General features: G+C 57.0%; 1 protein-coding gene across 1 annotated transcript in view; it reads right to left on the bottom strand.

The window, feature by feature from the left end:
• PYGB (glycogen phosphorylase B) overlaps nucleotides 1–17944 on the bottom strand; it is a 56714-nt gene continuing 38770 nt past the window's right edge. The window contains exons 11-20 of the mRNA XM_046678022.1: nucleotides 17222–17493; nucleotides 16151–16265; nucleotides 14815–14916; nucleotides 14046–14193; nucleotides 10629–10687; nucleotides 7998–8139; nucleotides 5697–5904; nucleotides 4209–4343; nucleotides 2910–2976; nucleotides 1–1418 (exon numbers count right to left, since the gene is read on the bottom strand). Of these exons, the coding sequence (XP_046533978.1) occupies nucleotides 1266–1418; nucleotides 2910–2976; nucleotides 4209–4343; nucleotides 5697–5904; nucleotides 7998–8139; nucleotides 10629–10687; nucleotides 14046–14193; nucleotides 14815–14916; nucleotides 16151–16265; nucleotides 17222–17493 (1401 nt within the window). The 3' untranslated portion in view covers nucleotides 1–1265. The remainder of the gene's footprint in view (nucleotides 1419–2909; nucleotides 2977–4208; nucleotides 4344–5696; nucleotides 5905–7997; nucleotides 8140–10628; nucleotides 10688–14045; nucleotides 14194–14814; nucleotides 14917–16150; nucleotides 16266–17221; nucleotides 17494–17944) is intronic.

Here is a 17944-nt window from a genome sequence, read left to right as displayed (position 1 = left end):
CCAGGGGCAGGACGTTTAATGGGCTGCTCTCACGAGGCAGTAACAGCAGGTGGTGCAGTGACAGTCACAGCCTCAGGGGGCAGCGGAGGGTGTTGGGGGGCCACCATAGCCCCCTAACACATCCCTCCCCGCAGTCCCCAGCAGTACTCGTGAAGTGGGCCTGTGAGCAGATCCTCCACTGCCTGGTTCTGTGAGCAGCCGGGACCCGGGACGAGGCCAGAGCCCCGTGCTGCCCAGGTCCAGCATCAAGCGGTCAGAGCCTCTGGAAGGGCGCTCCTGCCCGCTCCCAGCTCTCTGGGTGGCCCTCCAGCACTAGCCTGCCATCCAGGCAGAGTGGAAAGTGGGCTCCCCTCTGGACCCACCCAGTCCTTTTCCAGACCAGGTTGTCGCACTGGTGGAAAATGAAGAAGGGAGGCCAGCCTTGGAAGACAGGAAGTGCACGACGTGGGGCACTGCAGCAGGGGGGTTGGGGGGAGATGGGACACAGGGATCTGAGGCCAGGGCTGGGCATCAGCCTCCCACAAAGAGCCCCCAGGGCCAGGCAAAAACTTCGCAGTATCGCCTCCCGCGGTGTGAAATGTCAAAAGTACAATTTTTGCTGCTAAAAAAGAAAAAGTTTCAGCTAGTTTCATTTCCTTGTGAAGTTAACTTTTCTTTTGAAAAAGCAAAACCAAGCTAACTTTGCATCAGTCAGCCTGTCCTGAGGCCTCCTAGATGCTGGACAGGTGCCCTCCCCAATGTCACCCTCAGTTGTCCTGAGGCCCCTTCTCTGATCAATCGGGAAACTCTGCCAGAGCACCCCACACGGCAGCTGTGAAAACGGCCGGAGCAGTGGACCCTCTCGGCACAGCCAAGCAGAACTGGGCCAGGGAGGACTTGGGGCCACACCGGCCAGCCAGACCAGGTGCTGCAGAAACACTTCCCCAGGCTTCACTATGGCCACCTGGCCAGACCCCAGAATCCAGAGGTTCAAAACCAAAAACAAGCTCACAGCAAGGTGCATGCAAGGTCTCAGAGGAGCCCAGCCCTGATGATGCTGCGAACTTTGCTTTCTGGCAGGAAACACGGGAGCGCCTCACTCTCAGCACCTCTCCTTCCTTGCCCCAACCCCCCAGGCCACCACCACGATCCCCAAGGCCCTCCTGGAAACACAGCAATGAAAAAAGCAGGGACCACTGGCTGCTGGCAAAGTGCTTGGAAACTGGCATGAGGTGCTTAGTCAACAAGAAAAGAAAAGCCCACTGGTCCCAGGGGTGCTGGGGTGCCTAGTCCTTGGGGAGATTGGGGGGCGGGATCTGCAGGTCAGAGGGCTCCACGCCCCAGATGTCCCGTGCGTACTCCGTGATGGTCCGGTCGCTGGAGAACTTGCCCGAGCAGGCAATGTTCTTGATGACCTTCTTGGTCCACTCCTTGGGGTTCTGCAGAGGGAAGGAGATGCTGAGTAAACTGCACGAGAGGGCCTGTGCTTCCAGAACTTAGGACTGTTCCCAGGTGAGCTCTTAGCTCTTGGGGCAGCCTGACAGATGAGGAGGAAATTACAAGCTGAAAAGGGGGCCCCTACTGGCAGAAAAGCTACCAAGTAACTAGAAATTGGAGCAAGGAGCCTGAGAAGGTCCCGGACCTCAAAATGCTCCACATCCTGCTAGGGCACAGCCCACATGACAAAGACAAACACCAGCAAGTGAGTGTTAGCCACCAGGTGGATCCAGTGCCCAGGGAAAATGGCCAAGCGGTCTCCATTCTGCCCAGAGCCTGGCAGCTGCCCCCAGACTACAGCCAGCACCCAGAGGGGCCTCCCCAGAAGACAGACTCTCCTGAGGCCGGATGAGGGAAGCAAAGGCTCCTCCCAGAGCCCTGTCCGTCACTCAGTCCCCAGGCCCCCCTCTCCTGTTCCTTCGTGGGAGGGAGAATTGCCAGCTTCCCCAGTGCAGGCAGGGCCGCAACTTCCCTGGGCGGGGGGACTGGCCGCAAATCAGAAGCACAAACCCCCCAGGCCTCCTCCAAGAATCTGCTTAAACAGTTTGGGGAAATGAACCATCTGACCCAACACCTCACATCACTGTCACCAGTATCCCCTCCCACTGCCATCCTCGGTAGGGCACACCGGGTGGGACACCCAGAAAATCCCAGAAAAGGCAGGGCAGCAGGTACCGAGGGTCACCCTCCTTCACCTCCCCAAGCTCAGGACGTTGTTCTTCCTAGGAGACCCCCATGGACATGCCCACTCCCTGCGAGCCACATTGAGGAGGGGACACCAGTCCCACGGGCTGCCATGTGCCGGCCAGGCGCACGCTCCACAAAGACAGCCAGGAAGGGGTCTCTCTCCTGGTCCATCTTCACCAGGGAGCGGACCACTCCTCACAGCTCTGAGACCCTCACTCTACTTCAGACCTTCCCAGAAAATCGTTCACCTCCTCACTCTAAAGACAAGCTTTCTGTGTGCATACAAAGGGCTTCCCTGCTCACCAGGCCCGCCCCGGTCCTGGGCCTCGCGCTCCACACCCACTCCCCTGGGCCCTCCTGATCGCAGCCCGTCTCTGCCGCTGTCTGCTGGGGCCACAGCGCAGAGCCTCAGGAAGGAAGCACCTCTCCTGCTGATACACTCTGGCCGCTGCTGAGAGGCTACAAGGGAACCTGTGCTGGTGTGGAGAGCAGCCTGGCCCCAAGCGGTGACAAGGCACCAGCCTTGGAGGGGAGAGCAGAGGGACAGTTGAGAGTCCCTGAGTGAAAGATGATCAAGAAGCACCGGATGGCAAGACGGCCAACACCCAAGACGCGGCTCAGCTTGCGGAGGCCCCAGCCACTCTGCTCTGGGCCACAAGCTGAACTGTGACCTCCTGAGGGGCCCCAAGACAGCAGAACACAGTGTCGGGACTGCCCCCGCCAGCTGTGGGGCCCAAGAACCTTACCCGGTAGAGCTGGTCCACCTGGCCCTGGCAGGCCACGTATGCTTCATAATCCGCAAACACTTTGAACCTGAAACGGGAGACGGCAGGCTGGGCTGCAGCAGCCGGCAGCAAGCGCGAGGTCAGGAAACCCACCACCAGGCCATGGTCGTCCACGTCCCCAGGCTCTGGGGTGACGGGGCCCATTTGGCCACGGGACTGCTCTGTGAACAATGCTTTTGTCCTGGGGACACTATTCTAGAAAAAACCTATTTTAACACAATGTTTCTCTAAAGAAATGGCATTTACAATGCACCCTCCCCATGCACATGGGTTAGAACTACACAGGCTGAGAGTCATCCCGCTGATGTCACCTCTCAGGGAAGGGGCACAGGATGATGAGGAGGCTCTATTTAGCCACCTGTGCTCAGGTCTGACTGGGCTGAGAACCAGTGATATAAAAAACGATGTTCTGGACAAAAATGCAGGATTTATTACAGAAATGTATTTTTGGTTACGACTGAGTCAGAAACAAATTCATAAAACCATTAAGTCTTCCTTGATCGCAGACCTCAGCCGGGGCCAAGCCCCCAGCTCAGGTATGCGAGTGGAGGGACAATGGTCGGACCAAAGCTGGCTGACAGCACTCAGCAAAACGCAACAGACAAAATGAATCCAAAGGCAACTGAAAGTGGAACGGGGTCAATTCTCATATTCACAGGTTCACCAACAGGGTGGAGCAAAGACCTGTCAAGAAACGCAAATGGCACTGCTGACCTGCTCTACGTCAGTACACACGTCAACTGCATTGCTATAAAACACTGCCTAAGTTCTAATTTACAATATCACAAGTTAATTCCATCTTAACCACTTTGTGTCACCATGGGCCAACATTTGCTGCAGCTGGGACTCCTCTGTTATATACAGCCCCACCCCGCCTGCCTCCCAGAGGCCTCTCTTCCCCCTGGGAAGGACAGGATTCAGGAAGCACCTCCAACCAGCCCCATGTGACACCACTTCCTGCTCCTCACGCCCTTCCAGGTGACGGTCAGCTGATGCTGGGGGGCCTGGGGCTGGACGATGCAGCTGGCAATTCCCACCCCCAGGGCCCCGGGGCATGCCAAGCACTGCCAGAGGCTAGTCAAGCTCCGGGCCCTGGGTGTAGCTAAGCCGAAGTCTGCCCCTGGGCTGAGGTGGGGAGCAAGCCTCACAAGACCCAGGTTTCACCCCCGAAGAACATGCAGTTTTCGGTTCACTAGGAGGACCCACCTGTCTGACCATCAGTGGGGAGGGACATAGGGACAAAGGGGAGGCCAGTCCCACCTGTCGTGGTTCAACAGCATGTTGACAACATCCTTAAAGCAGTCTGGCTCTTTGGGGGAGAAGAAGCCGCTGCTGATCTGGTCCACAGCCTGCCTCAGCTCGGGCAGGCGGTCGTAGTACTCTCTGGCATGGTACCTGTGGGGAGATGGGCCGAGCTTCAGCCACCAGTGTCACCAGCAGGCAGCCTCGGGGGCAGGCAGTGGGGTCGTTTGTGCCAGACACACCCCTGGCCCAGGACTGCCCCAGGCTCCAGGTCTGCAAGGTCCGAGATCTGGGATGGCAACTGCTGACCACGTGGGCTGCCAGGCCCTGGAGAGGGGGGGTATGTGCTATTTTAAGTGCAAAATCAATTCCACCTGTTCCTTCTCCATAGCCGTGGCCTCTAGAAGACATACAATCACGTGCACGGCTCCATCATATTCCTAGAGGCCAGGCTGCTCAAGAATTTGCTGCGCTGCTTGATCCCTGCTTCCCACTCCACCCCTGCCTCCTGCCCTGTACCCCTTGCCCCACCCTTCTGCCTCCATCTACTCCCTGCCCCCAACCTGCCCCTGTGCTGCCATGGTGACAGAGAAGGAAATGACATGGAAAACCAGGCAGGAGGAGACACAACAGGCCTGTGGCCACCAGGGAGCATGGGGAGAGCGGGGCATGGGGCAGCTGTGTCCGCCCCAGGATTTGAGGACAGGGCTGGAAGAGCCTGAATGAGGGGCAGGTAGAAACGGAGAGGTGGGGGGTGTGCTCTCAGGCCGACACCTGGCTCACTCTCAGGCGGAGACTTTCCGGTGACAATGGGGCTTTCACGCGGCTGGTACCTGAGGCCTCACCAACTTGCCAGCAAGCTTTTAGGCAATGAGGCAACACTGTCTTTTCTTTTAATTATTGCTCAGAATTAGGCCGGGCCGGACTCCTCAAGAGCATCCAACGTGGTGAAAAATGAGGGAGAGCTGAGAATCCATCAGCAGAGGCAAGACACCTGTGGTCACAAGGTCACTGCCTAGTAAGGACAGATGCACCAGGGGAGACTGCGAGGGTGTCACGGCACTCCCTGTACTGTCTCTGCAACTTTTCAGTAAATCTAACACTATTCCAAGACAAAAAGGTTATTTTACAAAATTAGGCCACGAAATCTCAGCAGTGGGTCAGCCCCAAGTCCCCAAACTGGCCTAGTGTGCTCAGGACCCTGTCCCCGAAGGCTCCCTGACCAGACACCAGGGCCTTTCCCCCTTTTGGACCTCGTGGACTGGGCTGTGCAGATGAAGCACAGAGCAGCCAGTTCCCGTCCAAGCCGGCCTCCTGGGACAGCCTGCTGGGTGCTCAGGAAGAAGGCCGACTGGGCCAGCGTGCCTGCAGCCACGCCCCACCTGCTGGGAGGTCATTCACCCCAGCAAGCGGAGGCCTGGCACCGAGAGCCTCACCCCCTCCCCGGTGCTCTGGGAAGTGCCTGGGCGCCGACATGCCCCCAAGGGAACAGAGAGAGACACACACCCTTTCTGGTCCAGAGCCTCAACGTCCTCCACCCGCAGGCCAAAGATGAAGAGGTTCTCGGCCCCGGCTTCCTCAGCCATCTCCACGTTGGCCCCGTCCATGGTGCCGATGGTGAGGGCCCCGTTGAGCATGAACTTCATGTTGCCCGTGCCTGAGGCCTCAGTGCCCGCCGTGGAGATCTGCTGCGACAGGTCTGCGGCGGGGATCACTGCGGGGCGAGCGCACGGAGGCACCTCAGCCACACGCTGTGCCCAGCATGAGCGCGTTGGACTGGCACAGGAACCCCACACCACCTCCTCCCAGCTTGCAGGCAGCCCTCCCAGGACAAATACCACCTCCTGCTCACTCGGGGAGGAGCCGGAGCCCTCAGGCCCACCTCGCCTGTAAGGGCTTCCCTTCTTGATCAGGGCAGCCTGGGGAAGAGGGTCCAAGATGGGGACTCCTGAGGAGAAGCCCCCTAGGTGGTAAAGGACCTTTGTTCTGGAACCTTTCAGGAACCAGGGCCCAACCAAAGTCTGGTGGGACCCTAGGCCCTGGCCTGTTGGTGTCAGGATGCCCTTTCATCCCAACATCTTTTTGTCTTATTCAATCAGCCCCTAAGTCTCCTTAGACCACTTCAAGAAGAATCCAGACTCTTCTTAGCGCAACAGAGGACTAGAAAGGCAGGGCAGGGGCTGGCCCCGTGGCCGAGTGGTTAAGTTCGCGCGCTCCGCTGCAGGCGGCCCAGTGTTTCGTTGGTTCAAATCCTGGGCGCGGACATGGCACTGCTCATCAGACCACGCTGAGGCAGCGTCCCACATGCCACAACTAGAAGGACCCACAACGAAGAATATACAACTATGTACCAGGGGTCTTTGGGGAGAAAAAGCAAAAAATAAAATCTTAAAAAAAAAAAAAGGCAGGGCACTTTCCTCACGCTCATGTGCACGGGAGTCACCCTGTGCTGCACAGACGGGTGCAGCCGGCCACAACCACAACCCACCCCCCGCAGCCCTGCGGCTTCTCCCAAGCATGGGCTCCCAGTGCCTCCAAGATGTGGCAGGTGGGAAAGCAGCCTCCGTCCCCCCTGCCCTGACATCACTGCCCCCAGGTCCTCAGCTTGTCCATGGAGCTGATGCTGCTTCCCCAACCCAGCTAGTGGGCACTGAGGGTCAGCACAGAGCAGAGCCCAGTCCTTCTTCAAGGTCAAGCCCTGGTGCCAGGATAAAGAGACACAGGCATCTCCTGCCCGTGAAGCCACACGCTGAGTGCAGAGGGACACGAGCAGATGTGACTGTGATGCATTTCTGCACCAAGTCCAAGAGCTAGGGGAGAACGAGGGGCTCAGACTCCAGTTCTGAGGCCCAGACTGGCATCCCCCAAGGTGGGTTCTAAAGATGCACAGGAGCCAGTTGACCCTAAATAATAGTGAGGGTGGAGTTCCAGGCAGCAAAGGGCCTGGGACGAGTCAGAAGAGTGGTGAAGGTAACCACAGCACCATGCCGCCCGCGCACAGCCGCAGCAGCGCAGCCTCAGGGAGGGGTGACGACCCGCCGAGCTGGTGGGACGAAGGGCACCAGCCCACGCGCCTTCACTCAGACAGAGCGCAGGAAGCAGCAGCTGGTCTGCCTGAGCCATGAAGGGCGGGTCCTTGGTGCCAGAACTCCAAGGTTCAGGTTTGCCACCATTTGGTTGGACAAATGGATTTCCTGCCAGGGTCTCCAGAGTGGCCACTTTAGAAAGGCCCGTCCAGGTTAGGGTGGCTGTGCTCCAAGGCATATTTGGCCGCAGGACATTCTCCAGGCAGCAGCACACATCCTGTGTGAGCCTCCCCAGGACCCCCAAAGTGGTGGAGCGGCCCCAGAGTGACCTGTCAACAGAGTGGGGCTGGATGTCAGGCCCTGAGCTACCCTGGGAAAGGACAGAAGAGGCAGGTGCTGGCCCAGAAGAAGTGATGAGCAGAAGCATCCTCTGAGGGTGGGGGGCAGGGCAGAGGGAGGAGGCTGCTGTGCTGCCAGCGAGAGTGACCCCAAGGGCACAAAGGCAAAGCCAGCTCAGAGGAGACAGGGAGGCAGATGGACAATGAGATCATGGGCAGAAGCGAGAAAATACAGAGATGAAATGTCCAAGGTTGAGAGTAATTCTCTGCACTTGATACAGACAGAGAGCTTCCCCAGAGCCTTTCCCTGTTAGAACAGAGGCCTCTCAGGCTGGGGCACCCTGGCATCCAGGGCAGGGTTAGTCCGCCTGAGTAGCAATGACCCCTCACGCTGTGCCCCTGCAGGGGCAGGTTTTCCTGTCTAATGCGGCCCCTGGGGCTACCTTTCTCGGCCAAGGACACACGGTAGTTCTCCAGGAAGATCACTTTGAGCCTGTCGCCCACAACTGGATCATGGTTGACGACATCGCCGATGGACGTGACCAGCTTGATGATCATCTTAGCCATGTGGTAACCAGGGGCTGCCTGGAAAGGGGAGGGAAGGTTAAGCATGAACACAGCTGTGCCTGGGGTACAGCAGGGTCCTCAGAGGGCCCAGCACAGTTACCAGTCACCAGAGGCTGGTGTTGGACACACCGAGGGCACACACAGCTGAGGGGCCCCATCAGGGTTGGGGAAAGTTGGCTCTCCATCCCTCAGAGGGACCAAGGCTGCGGCAGCCCTGCGTCCCCGCATGCGATCTGGCAGACCAACTCCGAGACAAAAGCACCTGCACCACCCCCACCGGCCGTGACGCCCCACACGCCCTCCCTTGTCTCCAACAGAGCAGGTCTCCTGACAGCCACATCACCCGGGTGCAGATCTGTCAGCCTCAAGGTTGTTTTCTGATTCTAGTCAGTTTTTCAGAAATGAAGAGACAGAAGGAACAGGACTTTTAGAACTGACTACCAACTTACAAGAAATACAGGGAAATGAGGAACATTCTGAAACATACCCGAGGGATGCAGTCAGAAAAGGCCAGCCTGGGGAAGACACACCCAATTTCTAAAACAAATAAATTGCAAGGAAAAAAGAGGGAGATGTGGAGAAAAGCCTACAGATGAAGAGGTTTAAGAGACAGTAAGTAGGCGTCATGTCGGGCCTGCACTGGGGCCCTGACTCAAACGAGCTGCTCGAGGTGTCTGGAACGTCAGCGTCCAGGCGTGACGATGGCACTGTGCGGTGGCGTGCAAGACTGTCTGCTGTGGTTTTGGAGGAAAACATCACTGTGAAGACATGTGACATCTGCAGGGGTGAAGTGTTACAATGTCTGTGATCTACTCTGAAACAGCCCAGCAAAGTCTGCAGAAGAGGTTTATGGATGTTCTCCAATTCTTCCCAATTTTCTCTAAGCTTAACATTTTTAAAAATTAACATTTTAAAAACTGCTTGAAACATCACTAAGCAATCATCAGGGAAATGCAAATCAAAACTACACTAAGATACCACCTCACACCCGTTAGAATGGCTATAATCACTAAGACAAAAAATAACAAATGTTGGAGAGGACGTGGAGAAAAGGGAATCCTCACACACTGCTGGTGGGAACGCAAACTGGTGCAGCCACTATGGAAAACAGTATGGAGATTTCTCCAAAAAATTAAAAACAGAAATACCATACAATCCTGCTATCCCACTACTGGGTATTTATCCAAAGAACTTGAAATCAGCAACTCAAAGAGACTTATGCACTCCTGTGTTCACTGCAGCATTATTCACAATAGGCAAGACATGGAAGCAACCGAAGTGCCCATCAACTGATGAATGGATAAAGAAGATGTGGTATATGTATACAATGGAACACTACTCAGCCATAAAAAAGACAAAATTGTCCCATTTGCAATAACATGGATGGACCTTGAGGGTATTATGTTAAGCAAAATAAGCCAAAGACAAACACCATATGATTTCTCTCATTTATGGAAGGTAAACTAACACACGGACAAAGAGAACAGTTTAGTGGTTACAAGAGAGGAAGGAGGTTGGGGGTGGTGAGCACAAGGGGTGAAGGGGTGCATTTATATGATGACTCACAAATAATGTACAACTGAAATTTCACAATGTTATAAACTATTATGACCTCAATAAAATAAAATAGAATTTTTAATGCTGACCGATAAAAGGGCGTGCTGTCTAGGATCTGCTTCAGAAACAGCAGGAGGTGGAGGAGTGGGCAGAGGTCAGAGGAGGTGGGCGTGAGCTGGGAGGGAGGTGCGTAGACCTTCTGTCCACCTTCGCACATGCTCGAGGAGGAGGAGAGGACAGTGCCCGGGCCCTGCCCCATGGCCCCCATTAAGAAGCTGTGCCCCAGAGTCCTCACGTTCTCTGACGATGCCCAGGCTCCTGGGCAAAAGCAGCCGAGGGTGGGGACACCAGCCCTAGGGCACACAGTGCAATGATGGGACCCGCCAATGCCTAATGGCAATACGCTGGGACTCCACAATGGCATGTCGAAAAGCATGCGCCATAACAAATAAAATGAACTAATGCTGAGCTCAGAGCAGGGGCACGTCTGGGTGATGAAGCAGCCAGCACCCTGCGTCCACTCAGCACATGAGTGCAGGGGAGTGAGAGCGGGCAGTGTGCTGGGGCCGGAGGGCTGGGCACAGGTGCAGAAGGGCAGTGGTCATGCAGAGAAGGGGCACTGGCCCATTGGATGGAGGGCCAAGCAAGCCCGCTGTGGACTGCCCTTGGGGCTAGGGACCTCTACCGCACGTGCTGGGCAGGCAGGGGTCCCATCCAGCTCCCTCTTATTGCTGAGCTGATGGAGAGTGAAACAACCCAGCCCAGAAGCAAGCCTAGGGGCAAAGGGACCTCGAGCACTCTGTGTGCACGTCAGCTCTGAGCCACCCGCAGCAACCAGCCCACTGGGCAGCTGGCACCCAAAGTGGGACACAGTGGCACTGCTGGACAGCATGGCAGTCTGTGCATTCTGACCAAATATCAAGCAGGGAGCAAAGAGGACGCCACCTCACCTTGCCCCCAATCATGACAGTCCTGGGCACAAAGGGCCTGGCCGGGTCCTTCTTTATTCCTGCAGGACAAACAAGAGATTCAGGTGAGGCAACTGGAGCCAGACATGCCCCTGCCCGGGGACACGACAGTGATTAGAGTCCTCAAAAGTCAACCCCGACACAGGGGGTTGGGCATGGCCACTGGGCCCCCAAGCACCTGCCAGGAACTCCCAACCACAGAACGGGAAGGGCCCAGATCCTGCACTGGTGCCGGGTGGGGAGGAGGGCCAGCCAGGAGCACACTCTTCCAGAAGACTGAGAGGGAAAGCTGCACCTCTGTTTCCAGAACAGCCCAACACAAGAGCTTGGTTTGGGTCTCATCACCAGGACTCGGGGTCCTTGCGTGTGATGGGCACTCAAAAAAGAGGTGACCCTGGGATCCTGGTAACAGCACTGTCAGCCCTCAAGGGGAATCAGGTGAGACCCCCAAGTCCCCCACCCCCTTGCCGTGCTGCAGAGGGGAGAAGCCCGTCCTGAAGCTCTCCAGCATGGGGCAGGCACGGGGCAGACTGGAACGGCCACTCACTCTCAGCCCAGCAAACTGCGAGTGTCCTCGCCGGGGCACGGGTTTTCAATTTCAGTGTGTGTGTTGGGGGGCTTCTCTACACAGAGGGGATGAGAGGAGACCCCACACAACAGCATTCACCAGAGCCGGGGATCAGCCACAAGCAGTAAAGAGTTGTGGCTGATCTTGAAAATCTAACTTCACGTTCTAGTAGCAACATGGCTGTCCTTTAGTTCTCAATCTTCCTGCTTCCAAAAATCACACAGAATGACATGGAGAAGAGGAAAAAATAAAAACACAAACTACTTTTCACCAAAACTAGGAAAGGGAAAAAACACACAGCCTCCAGATCCTGAGCAGGTTCCCAGGCAACGGGGTGGGGCAGGGCTGCAAGTGCAGGGGTCCTGGGGCCCGGCAGCCCCAGAGGGGGCTGTCAGCAGGGCTCACGTCCCGGGGGCCAGGGAAGGAGCTCTGGGGGCCCAGGCAGGCAGATCTGTCAGCACCTATCCCACAGGGAAACCTCAGGAGGAGAGTCTGCATCCTGGTGGACAGAGGCCCACAGGGCAGACACCAGGGGGGGCCAGGGCAGTGGGGGGTGCTCCTGAGACAGCCTGGACTGGGAGACAAAGGAGACGGGGCCACAGGGAGCTGCACCCGCTGGGGAAGCCCGCAGCTGCCCTGGAGCACCACGAAGCCCTGACTGGTGGCGCTGGGCAGTGTGGCTCACTTAGATACGAACGACAAACATGGCTTTGCAACAGACAAGGAAAAGTGCAACCAACCTCCCTGAGAGAATCTCCAACCTGAGACAACCGTCAGCTTGGATGCTGAAACCACGGGGCCGAAACACAAGCCCTCGGGGAGAGAAGGCAGCACACGGGAGCCCGTGAAAGGAGGACTGGCAGAACACAAGAGCAAGAGGGCACAACTGCCAGGCACATGCGCAGCCTGGTTTTGGGAGCCAGGAGCCTCTCAGAAGGCACCGCAGACGCACAGAGGATGGAAACAAGAAAAGCAGACAACATCATGGAAGAGGGAAATAGCTGTGGAAGTGCAGAGAGAAACCGACAGACTCGAAGAAGACAGGCAGGAGAGAGCACACTCCTTGCTGGAGGCCCAGGAGAAAACCAGAACAACGGCACCAAACAAGCATTCAAACGGATTTCAAGAAAACTCCCCAGAAAGAACATAAGTTATCAGTTGACATTTTCAAAAAGCATCCTGGGCGTCAGGGAAAACTGACCACGACAGTCAGCATCAAGACACAGCCAAGTGAAATGAGCACCGGCAGCGGGAACAGCTCACTCACAGGAGCAAGACCCGCCAACAGCCCACCCTCCAGACAGCGCAGCGCAAGGACCTAAAAGACACTCAAGGAAAGACAGCAAAGCCGAGGATGTCACCTTCAAACTGTCCTTCATGTTGAAAGGCCACAGACTGTTCTGAACAAGCAAGACCTTGGGAGTGCAGGTCACAAGAGCAGTTGTGAACTAGAGGGAAATCGGGGCAGATGGCTGGCTCTGCAAAAGGGCTGTGGGCGCATGGAACGTGCTCATCTGCAGCCTGACACAACTCAAGTCGGGGGCAAGGCGGCAGAGCAGGGCGTCCGCGCTGTCTGCTCTGACCACGGAGCAACCTGTGCACACAGAGGCAGGCGGAGATGAAGGAGCAGAAATGAGCATGGGCCCCCAGTGGCCTTGGGACAGCCGGGAGTCCCAGGGTGTCATTACAGCCAGCAGGCCCAGCAGACATGTCACATGTGCAAAGCACAAAGGCACACAGATGAGACGAATGACTGCAGATGGGGCCAGAGCGGGACAGAGGGCCTGGCACCCCTGACTTCAATCTGCTCCTAAACTGGGGACCAACAGGCCCGTTCAAGCAGGGGACTCAGGGGAAACGACAAATAAAATGCAGAAAACCACAAGTGGAAACGAAAGACATAGCAAAGAAAACCAAACGAGGTTGCCGTGAACCAGCTTTTGGCCAGGGAAGCACCATGAAGCAACTCCCTGGCGCGCACAGGGGGTCCCCACCAGGGCCTTCGACTGCAAACGTCATCTACTCTGCTCCTAAGTGTCTCACGGTGACCGGATCCGGCCCCTGACCGGCCCACTTGCTGGAACAGGAGACCTGATGATCTTGGGAGGCGCTCTGCATCTTGAAAACAGCATGTGTGGTTTCTCTGCTTTTCAAAATTAATGTTCACTTTATTACATTACAAAATTTTGAAAACCAAACTTTTCGTAAGGTTTTATTATCTTATTTATAAATGTAGAAAATCATCATGTAGACTTTGAGGAGATCTTAGATTCCTGTTTGCTCTCATAATTAAATGCTGCTTAAACAATTTAAGGTACACGTATAAATTTGACATATACTATTTTACTTTTATAGGTGTACTTTAAATGCCTCTAGTAGTAAAATCTTTCCAAATAACTCAAGACGAGTCTAATACAGGTGACAACTAAATTTAAAATAAGAACTAAACAGAAACCCAGCTTTCAAGTCCCACGAAGCCCCCAGCCACCAAGGCCCGCGGACTGCCCAGACCCCAGCTGGGGGCCCGCGGCCCGTGGCCCCTCGGAGGCGTCAGCTGTCCAGCTGCCTCCACAGCTCAGGCTGGGTCCCGACCATACTGGAGGCACAGCTCGCCTCTCACTCCTTTGGAACCACTCTGGCACTGAGCACACACAGAACATAAGGCTGGTGCTTAAAATCAACGTGCAATGTCACCCCCCACTCCCGCCCCCACCCCAGGAGGAAAAGCCTGGGTCTCAGGGCGAGCTGGCGAGAGCGAGCTGCAGGGTCCCAGGGAAAGAAGGCTGGTCGAGGACGCAGAGGTAACTGGGCAGAGGCCCGGGGGCACTCACGGTTGTACAGGGTGACCACGTGCAGGCAGTTCAGCAGCTGCCGCTTGTACTCGTGGATCCTCTTCACATGCACATCGAACATGGAGGAGGGGTTGATCTTCACCTTGTACTCCTTCTCCAGGAAGGCAGAGAACTTGAGCTTGTTTTCCTGGGGAGAAGGAAGGAAAGGACAGGTGGACGGTTCACAGGAATGAACCATACGAGTTCCCTGAGGCTCGACTAGCGTTCCGGCTTCCCACCCAGGCGGGCCTGGGTAAGCGAGACCCGGGAAGCAGGTACGCACCAGGGGTGGCAGAAGTGAGCAGGAAGCCAGACAAAAAGCAAACCTGGAGAGAAGCGGAGGCATGGAAACAGTAAGGGTGGCTAAAGAAGACAGCGGGGCGCAGCTGCGAGAGGAGGAGGAGGTAAGACTCCAACACGAAGGAGCACTGCGGGCCGCTCAGACCATGGCAGGCACAGCGGAGACAAGTGGGAGCACTGGCATCTCCGGACCAGTCCGCGTTGGCCAGCCATCGCCCATGTGCTCTGGAGGGTTTCCGCTGCTGTGGCCGGCCTGGCTGTGAGGCCAGTGCAGCAGGAGAGGTTCCCGGGCGGATGCGCGGCACACGGGTGCAGAGGTGCAAAGATCTGAGGCGGCCGCGAGCACGTCCCTATGCACCAGCCTCCCTTCAGAACCGGGTGAGGGCTGCTCAGTGCGACCCTGGGTCTGCACTCGCCCACCTGCTCAAGAGCCGAGCAGGGTGGGAGGACCTCATCCACGCGGGCCTACCTGCTTGACCTTGGCCACATCCCTGATGAGTGCCTCGTCACTGGCCAACGGCAGCAGCTTCTTTAGCTGGCTCAGGTCGGTCAGGAAACCCTCCCCAATTTTCTGAGGAATTGGAAAGGGACACATAGTTTCTGCTCCTCCTGAAGACGGCCCTCCTCCCGTTTTGTCACCCACGCCTCTGCTTCCCTCTGGGGTCTTTCCCTCCCCTGGGCCTGGCCGTGGCCTGCTTCTCTCTCATAACACCCCACTCTCAGCCAACACCCCACACCTGTGGCCTCGACCACACGGGCAGCCCTGCCCTGCGTCTTCAGCAGACCTGGGCGCGCTCCCGACTGCTCTGCCAGCACGTCCAGCCCCGTCAAGCCCCGTCAAGCCCAAATGACCACAACAAACGCACAAACCTCCCTTGCCCCTAACACAGGCCCAAAATCTGGGGGCCCACCATGGCCCAGCAGTTCCTTGCTGCCTGAGCCCTGTCTCCGGCCCATCCCCAAGGCCTGCACCCTCCGCACCACGAGCTAATGGAGGCCTCCCCGTGCCTCCCACCCTGACCTGGGAGCTCGCCCTCTCTTCTCCACACCACGGCAGGGGGCTCATTTCCCAGTGAGCGTCTCGTCAGGTAGGCCCTGCTTAAGTCTCCCTGTTCCTAATTTAATGTCAAGAGGAAAACTCCCGGCCTCCAAATACCTTGGCCATCTTCATGGCCTGTCTTCACTCTGCCTGCCTCACCCAGCGCAGGGGCTGCACTGGTGTTCCAGGCCCTGAGTGGGCCAGCATCCCCGGCACAGGGCCTTGGAGCAGAGACTTGCTACGCCTGGCGCACTGCTCCAGCTACTTTCTGTTAGCTCTTTAGATGGCGCTCCACTGTCCCCTTCTCAGGGACACCCTCCCTGACACACACAGCCCAAGACGAGCAGTGTCCCCACACAGGCCCTGCCTCCACAACCGCCTGTGGCATCCTCGAGTCGCACACTGCCTGGCATCTAAGAGCACTTGCGCCTTTCCTTCCTGAGTCAGCACAGGAACAAGTCAATAACTACCTCATCTCCGGCTCACAAAACCCCTTCAGGCTGGGCAGCCCCAACTCACCCCCTCCCAAAGCCCAGGACCTCACTTCTCAACTCCTGCCGCCCGGCCACAGACCGACTGCCCAGCCCAGACCAGTGCTCCCCTGACTGGGGACAGCAGCTGAACCCCACCCCATCCCGTCCAGGAGCCACTGCTGGCCCACACACAAAGGAGCAGATTGCTGCCGCTCAGTGCCCACTGGCAACGGGCCTGACAGCAGCAGGCGAGCAGGCAGCGCTCCCTGTGGACTCAGAGGCAGCCGGCTCACCTCCACGATGGTGTCAGCCAGGCCCGGGTTGCACAGGAGCAGCCACCGCCGCGGCGTGATGCCGTTCGTCTTGTTCTGGAACTTCTCTGGCTCTAGCTCGTAAAAATCCTTAAAGCTAAAAACAGAGAAAACAGGCAATAGTCATAAATTCTGTGTTTTGAACAAGATGAGCAAGAGAACATGAGGAACTTTTAAGGAAATCCCCTGGAAGATCCTGCAGCTCAGGTTTTCATTCCGGCATGCTCTGAGAGGAGTGGCATGCGCACGCGCTTTTCAAAGCCCTTCACGCCTGGCCATGCGGTGAGGGGCTAGCCATGACCGCACAGGGGTGGAGCCTGGCCGTTTTCCAGGATGGTCCTAACAGTGGAGAGTGCACAGGCTTTAGAGCTCGAGATACCAGAGGTCACTGTCCTCATCTGTAAAATGGGGCACACCCCACTGAGAAGGTCACTGTGGGGATTAAAGAGCGTCCCATACGAACTCCTCGGGCCGGCACTGGGAACACACAAGGCTCCACAGGGACAGACCTGCTCTAGGGGCCACCCAGCGCTTGCAGGATGTGCTCAACTCTGGTGTGCAGCGGGAAGGATGGAACCCCGAGGCCATGTCCCACCAAGAGAGGGATGGGAAGCACGAGATCTGACCTAAGAATTCCTTCTCCCTCTCGGTTACGAGCCCCCACCCATCACGCCCTAACCTCCACCCTGTCCAGGCCTGCAACACTCATCCCCAGGTGGGGTGCTAGTGGCACTTGGCCAGCAGCAGATGGCTCCCAGAGCAGAGCCTCTACCTGCACAGACCAAGAACACAGGAAACAGGAGGAGCCACTGGGCACAAGACGGCTTGGCTCCCCAACATCACCTGGTGAAGCAGAGCTCTCAATGTCCCCGACCACCAACCAGGGTGATCTGGGCAGTTCAGTCGCTGCCCACAAGGGCAGCAGGGTCACGCTGTGGAGCATGGACAATGTGCCTCAACCACTGTGCATATGGGGGTTGACAGTCCCTCAAGGCAGGTCTGGGGTCGCAAAGGCAGTGTGCCCCAGCTGAGGCCCACGCCTGCCCCACTCACACTGACTGCTTCACGATCTCCGAGTGGATCCTTGCCACGCCGTTGACAGCGTGGGTGCCGATCACGCACAGGTGGGCCATGTTAATCCGCTTGCAGTCCCCCTCCTCGATGACAGACATCCTCCGCAGGCGGTCCACATCGCCAGGGAACAGGGCGGCCACGTGCTGTTTCCAAGTCAGAGAACCATGAGCAGGAGGGCAGGGGATTCCAGGGGCTCCCCGACGGAAGTTCTGCTCCGTCCAAGAAAATCCCGGGGCTGCCGCACCCCAGACCTGCACTCAAGCACCCTGGACGTGTGTAGGGCAGCTCGTCCCACACCCCCTCAGCCGGGCGCTGGGCCGGCCGGAGGACTCGGCGAAGCTGCTGTCGAGGCAGACGGGAGGGCTAGTGGTGCTGGGGCCATGCCATGGGACTTATTACCAGGAAACGACAGGAATGCTGTCCCGGTTGGCCAAAGTGGGGCTTAACAACATTTTGACCAGTGAGAACAGCTACTTTTTCACCAAAAGGTTAAAAAAGTGAACAATAACCACACTTGATTCTAAGTTGCCCTGTTCTTGTACCCTTCTCCTCTCTCTGGATAACAGGGAAAGACAAATGGTGCTTTGTTTTCAAATCACCCACGATGTCTCAGGACAAAGGCCTCTGGCCTTCTGGAAACAGACACATCTAAACTCTGCCCGAGGTGGAAGCGTTTTCAGATCTGAACCCACAACTTCCACA

The sequence above is a fragment of the Equus quagga genome, chromosome 12 (assembly GCF_021613505.1).
Source record: "Equus quagga isolate Etosha38 chromosome 12, UCLA_HA_Equagga_1.0, whole genome shotgun sequence".
Taxonomy (NCBI): Eukaryota; Metazoa; Chordata; class Mammalia; order Perissodactyla; family Equidae; genus Equus; species Equus quagga.
This window is presented reverse-complemented; position numbering and strand designations above follow the sequence as displayed.